Raw genomic sequence first — 9,730 nt, 5'->3', positions numbered from 1 at the left:
ATCTTTGTGGATCAAGCAGACGCTATCCATCTCCCTCCCTCCTCAATCTCCGTTTTCTGGTCGACCGGAATCGGAGAAAAACAGGCCGCCGGCGCCAGAACTCCGATCCCATGGTAATGGAAAATTGGTAAAGCCGTGTTTGCCTTCTCTTGTTTTTTGCTCAGAAGGCCTCCATTTTGTTGATCGTCTCGCTACGTGCTTTTCATCTGAACCTGGATTTTTAAGGTCTCATGAATTCTAGGGTTCTGGAAAGCTCCTCTTTTGTTCCAATGTTCGTTTTTCTCGCTTAATTCTTAGGTTGTTCTTGGAATTACAGGTTTTTTGTGTAGGAATTGAGATGCCTTGACAATTTTTCCGTCTGTGTAACCTGGATTTTAAGGGTCGCATGAATTCTAGGGTTCTCGAGAGTTCCTCTTTGGTTCCCGATGTTTGTTTTTGAGCTTAATTTTTAGGTTTTTCCTAGGAATTATAGTGGTTACCCTTTGGGGGAATTGAGAAGTGCGATTCCTAGCGAAATTTTCGCGTTTGATCTTTTTTTCATCTGTGGTCTTGGGGCAACGGCTGATGGTGTTCCTCTTTGATATGCCTGTTCTGAAAACAATTTGGAATCCCTAAACCTTGAATCTGGATTTGGTTAGAAATATGGAAGTTCGTTTGCGATTTGTTTAAGTTTCCTTGTGTGTTTTGGTTGGTTTTCTCGGTGATTGTTGGCCATTTTGGTTGATTGGTAGTTCTGCTATTTCTTCCTTAGGTACTGTTAGAGATGTGAACATGCAATCTTGGTTTTGATTATTTCTCTCTCATGGTCGCCTAGGCGCCATATCTATCCCCTACCATCATGCTTGTCTTTAATTTTTTTCATGATTTGGTTGATTTCTCGTAGTAGTGATGGTGGTGGTGAGATTAGTATCAATAGTAGAAGAGGTGGCAGTGGTGCTTGTTGCTATTTTTATTGGTAGTAGTGACAGTAACAGTAATAGTGGTGGCCCTGGCTGTTGTATTAGTGTAATAGACCTAATCATAGTTTTCATTAGTGATAATGATGATACTTGCAGCAAATCTGATTTGTTTGTGTTTGTCACAGTTGTAGTAGTGGCAGTGGGAGAAGGAGGAAGAGGTGGAGGGCTGTGTAGTAGGATCAATGGTGGTAGTAGTCATCGTTGTAGCAGTAGTGAAGCTGGCAATAGTAGCAGCAGACGAGTAACAGTAGTACTGTAGTGGCAAATTGGTTTGAGTGTTTAATGATTCATCATATGCTTCTTAAATCTTGTTCAAATCTTACTAAGGCACTAGTTTCGATTAAAACCTTGACAGTGGTAGTAATAGCACCGGCGGCAGTAGCAACAGTAGTTGGTTGTGTGTGTAATGCTCAGTCTATGGTTCATCACAAGTGACCAGACTGTAGAATCAACTAGTTCCCTGTTGGTTGAAGCCCTAATGTTGGTGATTGTCCAAGTCCATTAATCTGCATTTCAGATAATCATGTTCAGCCATTTTCACTGTGAGGGCAGAATAAAGCCAACTACTTTAGTTACTGGGTACGTGTCCCACCACCTTAACAGCCATCAGTGTTATGGAACTAAGATAAGATCATATGATGTGATTCATGATCAGATCATGTGATTGATATGACTTACCCTAGAACTGTATTCAAAGGAGAATGTTCTAAATTGTATTAATTATAAGATCTGGAGACATACTTTACAGGAATATAGCAGTCATTCTGATTCACAGGGTCCAGGTCAGAACTGTATAGCATGTTCTTTCTTTCCTTTTTTTACCTGAATTATGGCTTGTTCAGAATTGATGCTTTATGACATGTTATGAATGATAGGTGGCTTTAGGCTATCATGCATCAAAAGCCTTTCACCGATTGCTCCATATGTTTTCCATTTTGGGGGTTTCTGATTTCGACGATGACTTAAATCTGCTCCATGCTTTGAGACAAACAGCAGATCTGTTGGAGTCTGTCAGTTGGACTTTGCAGAAAAAAAGAGGCATTGTGCACAGTCATTTTGTTTTGTTTTCCTTCATTAGGTAATTGACACATTCTTTTTTAGTCTTCCTTCATAGTAGTTGATTTACTCCACTTTGTCTGTTTGTGATGTCTAACACGTTACAGTTGTGGAGAGAGCACTTTGACTATCATTGAGTTCTCATATTCAAAGGTTTTAATAATCAACTGCATCCGTATTCATCTAATAAATTTTTTCAGGGATTGAATGGTTCCCTGTTCTTCATTTCAACTGCACCTGTTAATTGTGAAGTTCTTGCTGTTGAAATTGCTGATTGCAATGTCTTTCATGAGCTTCCTTTATGCCTCAAATATTTGATCTATGGTCTGCTTATTTTTAAAATATTAGCAATTTTGAAACTTCCTTTTATGATTTTTTTCTATTGTCAAGTTTGGAAACTATCACATTTGCACTCGTTCTCTGTTGCGTAAGAATTTCTTATGTTTGAAGAAACAGAAAATAGTCATTGAGGAATCCAAGGTAATAAACATAGACATGATTGTTTTGCAGGGAAAAATACCAGTTTCATAATCTGCAATCCTCTCTTAGCAAAGAGACTTGGATAGCTATGTAGATACATTGTCCATCCCTGTCAGATTTTTTTTTTTGGCAATAAGTCTTGAACTTTTAAGAAAACCAGAAAGATAGTGAAAAAGATATTTTTGATAAATTGAAAAATGAGATTTTATTTATCTAAAAAGAGAGATTTTAGAATATTACTTGATTTTTTTGATATTTTAAATATATTTTGTATATTTCTCTCTCTTCCCTCTATACATACATGTATATTTACATACCTACACACCACTATCACCGATATCGGCGATATTTTGAAAATATCGTGAGAAATACCGATATTAAAGTTTATATCTCGTGATATTTTCAAAATATCGTCAGAAGACAAAATATCACAATATTTTTGGGAAAAACTCTTTTTTTTTTTAATTTTATTTTAAGTTTGCATTTCCTATTTTTTTGTTTCTTTTATATTTTAAAACCTGTTTCTTTATATTTTTGGAAGAAAAATAATACAAGACTTATTATTTTCTTAGATTTTTTGTTGTTATATTTTTTTCAATTTTTTTAACTCTTGAGATATTCCCGAGATTTATCAAGTTTTGAAAATCTCTCCGAGAAATACCCTCACTGAAAAATACCTTTGGACGATTCTGGTGGCTATGCTACACACACATACGTACATAATACATACATACATACCTATATATAGGGTAAATCAAGGTTGTAAGTAGCATATCGTTACCCGTATCGGTTGGGACAATAGTAACACCATATCATATTGTATCGTAAATTTTTAATAAAAATTTTTAAAAATAAAAAAAAATCCAAAAAGTCTTTATGTCTCTATGAGCTGCATAAGACATCATAAAACAACAACTACCTCACAAGAACAATGCAAAATATTAAATATCTTGCAATCAAGAACATGCCACAAGACTTATACTTTCATGCTACATAAACAAAAATATTATGGCAATGAGTGCACTTGATTTTCAATCGGTTTCCACTCATTACTTGAGTGCCCCATTGCCATGCCAGATCATTTGATGTCATCTTTGTTGAAGTATGGAGCATGCGAAAGGTGGTGAAGGAGGTTTTGGGTGAGTCTAAAGGCGGTGCACCGCTAGGTAAGGATACATCATGGTAGAACGAAAATGTCAAATTAGCTATTAAGGTTAAAAGAGAGTGTTATAGAAATCTAAGTAAGAGTCGGGATAATGAGAATTTGGAGAAGTATATGGTAGCAAAGAAGGAAGCTAAAAAAGTAGTTCGGCATGCGAGGGATAAGGTATATAAGGAGGTCTATGATAAGTTGGATACCAAGGAGTGCGAAAAGGATATTTATAGGCTTGCAAAGATGAGAGATATGAAATCGAGGGATCTGGGTATGGTTAGATGTATCAAAGATGAAGCGCAAAGGGTTTTAGTTAAAGATGCGGAGATTAAGGAGAGATGGGAAGATTATTTTGATAAGCTATTTAATGGAAGTCATGCCCAGGATCTTGGAGACTTCTCCATTCCTTTTCATGAGATGAATCATGACTTCATGCGCAAGATTCAAAATAAAGAAATTGCAGATGCTTTGAAGAGTATCAAATCTAGAAAAGCAGTTGGCCTGGATGGTATACCTATCGAGGCTTGGAAATGCTTGGGTGAGAAAGGTTTAGTATGGTTGGCAAATCTTTTTAACAAGATTTGACGGACAAATAAGATGCCTAATGAGTGGGGGAAGAGTACTTTGGTGCCTCTCTATAAGAATAAGGGTGATATACAAGATTGCACAAACTATCGTAGTATAAAACTCATGAGTCATACCATGAAACTTTGGGAGAGGGTGATTGAGTATAGGTTGAGGAAGGTTGCCATGATATCGGAGAATCAAGTTGGTTTTATGCCTGGAAGATCAACTATGGAAGCTATACATTTTCTTAGACAACTTATTGAGAGATATAGAGAGGCGAACAAAGATTTGCATATGTTTTTATTGATTTAGAGAAGGCATACGATAGAGTACCTAGGGATGTTTTCTGGTGAACAATGATGAAGAAAGGTATTTCTCTCAAGTACATTAGTATAATTAAAGATATATACGAAGGAGTAGTAACCAATGTCCGCACTTGTGGAGGGGTGACAAACAATTTTCCTATAACGGTTGGGTTACATCAAGGATTTGCATTAAGCCCTTTCCTTTTTGCTATAGTGATAGATGAACTTACGAGATCAATTCAAGAGAATGTGCCATGGTGTATGTTGTTTGCTGATGATATTGTTTTGATTGATGAGTCTAGAGCTGGGGTTAATGCTAAATTAGAATTATGGAGACAGACTTTGGAAGCGAGAGGTTTTACGTTGAGTAAGAGTAAGACATAATATATGGAATGTCAGTTTAGTAAGCAACGAAGTAGTGATGAGAGTGTAGTGAAGCTTGGTGAGCAAAAAATAGCGGTGGATGACTGTTTCAAATATTTGGGATCTGTCATTCAAAAGAATGAAGAAATTGATGGAGATGTAAATCATAGGATTAAGGTTGGGTGGATGAAATGAAAAAGTGCAACTGGAGTGTTGTGCGATCGTAGAATGCCATTGCGGTTGAAGGAGAAGTTTTATAGGACGACAATTAGACCCGCTTTACTATATGGTACGGAATGTTGGGCTGCCAAGAGACATCATTTTCAAAAAATGAGTGTAACTGAGATGCGTATGCTTCGATGGATATGTGAAAATACACTAAAAGATAAGATTCGGAACGAGGAAATATGTAAGAAGGTAGGCGTTGCATCCATTGAAAATAAGATGAGTGAGAATCGTTTACGATGGTTTAGGCATATTCGGCGAAGGCCTAATGATGCTCCGGTTAGAAGGATGAAGAAATGGGAAAATATATTAGCTAAAAGAGGTCGGGGTAGGCTTAAGAAGACTTGGATGAAGATGATAAGAAAGGATATGAATGCTTTGAACCTCACCGAGGACATGACATTGGATAGAAATGATTGGAGGAGAAGGATTCATGTGGAGGACCCACAATGATTTTCTTTTTGGTTCATATCGCCGACCCCAATTGTTTGGGATGAAGGCGTTGTTGTTGTTTGTTGAAGTGTGGAGCCTGATTTCTACCTTGATATAAATCTTTAATTTTCGCGGATGGATAGCAGCCCCTGAGGCAAAAATTTTTTTTGAAAGTAGCTTTGTAATTTTACTTATAGTAAAGATTTTTTACCTTAACCCATTTTCTCGAGTAGAAAAATGGTGAAAATACACTTCTAATGGCCTCTAGAGTATAGATAAATGGAGAAGTTGACCCTCAAAAGGTATTTAAAACCCAAAATGAAAAAACAAATAATTTTTGGCCTTTTTAAAGTGCGTCGAAGGTGTATTGTACGATACACCTTGTATCATACGATACACCTTGTATCATACGATACAGTATGATACATGGGTGTGTCATATAATACACCTGATACGGGTACGATACACACTTGTATCACATATGAGTGTGTATCGTATCGTAAACCCCAAAAGTAACGATACATATCATGCTGTATCAGACAGCCTTGGGGTAAATATTTGCTAATATTGAAGCTACCATACTATTGAGCTGCAAATCATAGATGCTAGCTGTATCAACTCAATTTGACCACATGTGTGTTTTAGCATGGATTGTTTGCCAAGGACTGTATCATAATTTTCTGACATAAAATAAAAGTGTATTTTTTTGAGCTACATAGCATGGATAGTTCTACCAAGCCCTATATCTGTGTCATACCCATCTCGTACACGTATTGGTATCAGGCACTCCTAGGTATGGGTTTACTTGATTCCAAATATAACTCAATCAATTTTATTCATCTTGTGATCCACTCATTTTTATTCTTGTGATCCACTCAACATGAAGTGTCTTGTTCATTACACATTTCATTTTTTTGTTACTTAACTATATACCTTTGACATGCTTTAGACTTTTTAGCTTGTAATCGACAGTCTATAACTTCATATCTACAACATTTTGTAAAATGAACCATAATTGTGCATCTTTGCATGTGATTTGTGTATGTATGTACACATGCTTGCACACACGCATGCTCACTTGCTTATATGATTTGGGACCATATCATACCTCACACCCTACCTACATGACAGTTTTTGAATCTTGAAATTTTCACACACTATCATACCTCACACCCCTACCTACATGACATGGTGTTTGAACTTTGAATCATGAAAATTTCACACACTGTGAGCCTTGTTTTTTGCAGCCCTTAAAGGACTTGCTTACACATTTCAAAGTTTCAAACACATGATCAAAAACTCATTTTCTGCTAATAAACCATGTAGATCACATATATAAGATCTGATTTTAAAAAGAATTAAAAAATATGAAAAAATGATGCCTTCAATAGTAGCCAATATTTAACCTTTATATATAGTTATGTTTGAATATCATAAAGCGTATATGGTACCTTGTTGTAATGATGCCGTTGTAATGTGTTTGTCTTTTCTAAAACAGTTCCATGTTTTTGAATTTGTCATGCTCTATAGTATTTTAAGTGGGATACCTTTCTTATCTATATGGTGATTTTGTATTACAATATTTTAGGACAAATTTCTCATGATTGCATTTGCAATTACATGCTTTTGAGTGAGTGTATGGATTGTGCATTTGTTGCTTAATACACTGATTTTGGTGTTAATATGTTGGTTGTAGGTTCTAATGATCATAAAAGGGTTATTTAGGAGGTATGAGCGATGGAACCCTGTGCATCCCACATCTGGAGCATTTTGGGGCATGGGGATAGGAATTGGGTGTGGAGTTGGTTGGGGTCCAGGATTTGGTCCTGAGGTCATTGGCTATGTTGGAGCTGGTTGTGGCATTGGGTTTAGTGTTGGCATCACCCTGGCTGGAGTTGGAATTGGACTTCCTGCAAATGGCCTCATCCAAGTTCCTTATAAGGGTATGCAGCTTTTATTTGGGTGTCCTATGCTTTTTCAGTTTTTCACTTTACATATGTATTTCTTCGACACTTTTTACTCCAAGGTATATGTTTCTTTTGTTTATGTTATCATGAGTTTATGCATGAACAAGTGTTCAATATAGACACTCATCTGATTTGAATATAATGTTTGTATAGTTGAAAGCTGGAGTATGTTTTTTCTTCATAGATTTGTACAAAATAACATCATTAACCAAGCTTAGGGAACTTCCATTATAAACTATTTGATTGCCCTGGACACTTGTGAAACATTGAAATCCTGCCTGATGTTACCAACTAATGGCTTCTTGCTAAACATATTATGCATGGACCAAAAACCTTGTCTAATACAACAAGGCAACAAAATTTAATCTATTGTCACGTGGATATGGCTATGAATATTGCACGTATAGGTGGCAAATTCGAGAATTTTATGAAAATGAATCTGCATTTGAAAATTATAGTTTATAAAGTTATATTATTCAAAAAATAATATGAATAAAATATAGAAGAAACATATTGGCTGTGTTCAACGTGCCAGGACATGTTTCACGTCATGTTACCTTAGATGCATGGCTTAAAACCTTGTGTTATTGTAGCTAAGATTTTAGTGGGAAAGCAAATAAAGATATTTCTGCAGTTTCTGAGATTGTATTTTATTTATGGAGATAAATATCATCCTTTTTTTCCAGCTTTTGCAGTAACAGGCAACAGTACCTTGGAGTTTGCCAGATCTAGTGTGATTCCTGCTGTGAAGAATGCAGCAGAAGATGGGTGGAGCCATATGTCACGCCACTTCCATGGATTCCACATGGAAGCCAATAGAAGGTTATCCATGGTCAAGGTCCCTGGTGGTGTTGACCCTGTGGAGTTGAAGAACTTTACAGTGGCTTCTGAATTTTTTGTACGACTCAGAAATACATGCTTATCTGTTGGTAAACGGTCAGGATCCGACTTCAAATAATGTTTTTGCTTTCTGTATAAATAATTGGTGTAATAATTCCTGAACTATGTTAGTTAGTGGAATTGAATGAGGCATATCGTTTTTCAACGCCAATATGTCATCTCTTACAGGACAACTGATACACCAGCCGGAATAGAACATTAAGGAACGATGTTGAAAAAAGAGGAGTAAAGAACCATGTCAGTAACACGGAGACTGCGCAGTGCTGTTGAAATGTTAAACATTTGGTTTTAGAAAGAACCTCCAGATTTTTGTTGTTGCCATGCATTTTCATTGAGCATTTCTTTATGAAGAAAAAGCACTACAGTGTCCAATTCATGAGTGTTTTCAGCTAGTATCTCCATTGAAAATTCTCAATTGGTTGTACTTTTGTCATCGTCACTCAATTGTGAAAGCCATGTTTTCTCTTGTTCACTTTCATGAAATTGTGAATTAATATATCATGTGGTAGTGGAATTCCAAAAACTGCTCAGCAACAGTCTGACAAGTGCAATGACATGTTTGGTGCATCAGTCAAAATCCGCATGCTGAATTAGTATCAGTTTAAAATAGCCCAGTTTAATATGAGGCCAATAGGGCTTCAAACAGATCAATTTTGGACAGGACAGTTTTGCCTGGATGGGACATATCCAATAAGAATCTTTGGTCACTGACTAGCCTAAGCCAAATGGAAAACTATACCCAGTGGTGAGGGGGTTTTAGTATTCATGGAGTTTGACACTGTAGCCGCTGCCTCTGATACATGGTCAACGTGACACCTCTCGGTCCGTACGGGATATTCTAACCATAATAGTGGTTTCTCCATGTTACATGAAAAACAGATTAAGAAACAGTAGACACATCAATTCATATTAATGCTCATAATCAACAAATTCGTGGTACTGATGTCTTTCTGCAATATGGAACTTTGAGCAATTTCACGATGTACTGCTCCATTTACTCTTAAAGTCGTTCAAAACACTAGTTATGAAATCTGAGTGTGTTATTCCTTCATTGTTCTGAGACTCAAGAGAACACAGAACAGAGTGCTAGCGATGTCAAGAAGAGCATCAGCATCTCTGACTTGGTCTCTAGGCTTCTGAACTATATAACACAAAATGGAGAATTCTTTGACAATCACTTGTTAACAGAAAATGGTAAAGACAAAGAATTGATGCAAAAAAAAAGTAAAAGCTGCAAGTTGTCATATGCTTTGCTCATCTGGTAGGGCCAACTGGTGGATGTCACCAAGTTGACAGGACATCGGCATCCCTTGCCGCCGACGA

General features: G+C 36.6%; 1 protein-coding gene across 5 annotated transcripts; it reads left to right on the top strand.

Moving 5' to 3' along the window:
- LOC149834411 (Putative membrane lipoprotein) lies at positions 1–8,558 on the top strand. Of its 5 annotated transcripts, none has more exons than XM_090010112.1 (4): positions 30–127; positions 1,835–2,037; positions 7,237–7,483; positions 8,194–8,558. In XM_090010112.1, exons 3-4 carry the CDS (start codon positions 7,243–7,245, stop codon positions 8,463–8,465), a joined length of 513 nt encoding a protein of 170 aa, XP_089866238.1. In that variant the 5' UTR covers positions 30–127; positions 1,835–2,037; positions 7,237–7,242; the 3' UTR covers positions 8,466–8,558. The 5 variants fall into 5 exon arrangements, with proteins under 5 accessions (XP_089866240.1, XP_089866236.1, XP_089866237.1 ...); XM_090010113.1 differs by having other exon boundaries at positions 97–113; XM_090010114.1 differs by lacking the exon at positions 1,835–2,037 and having other exon boundaries at positions 1–113; positions 8,203–8,558.
- Positions 8,559–9,730: the final 1,172 nt, after the last annotated feature.

The sequence above is a fragment of the Nuphar pumila genome, chromosome 6 (assembly GCF_984573655.1).
Source record: "Nuphar pumila chromosome 6, dmNupPumi1.hap1.1, whole genome shotgun sequence".
Taxonomy (NCBI): domain Eukaryota; kingdom Viridiplantae; phylum Streptophyta; class Magnoliopsida; order Nymphaeales; family Nymphaeaceae; genus Nuphar; species Nuphar pumila.
Note: the sequence above shows the minus strand (reverse complement) of the source record. Positions and strands in the feature narration are given on the sequence as shown.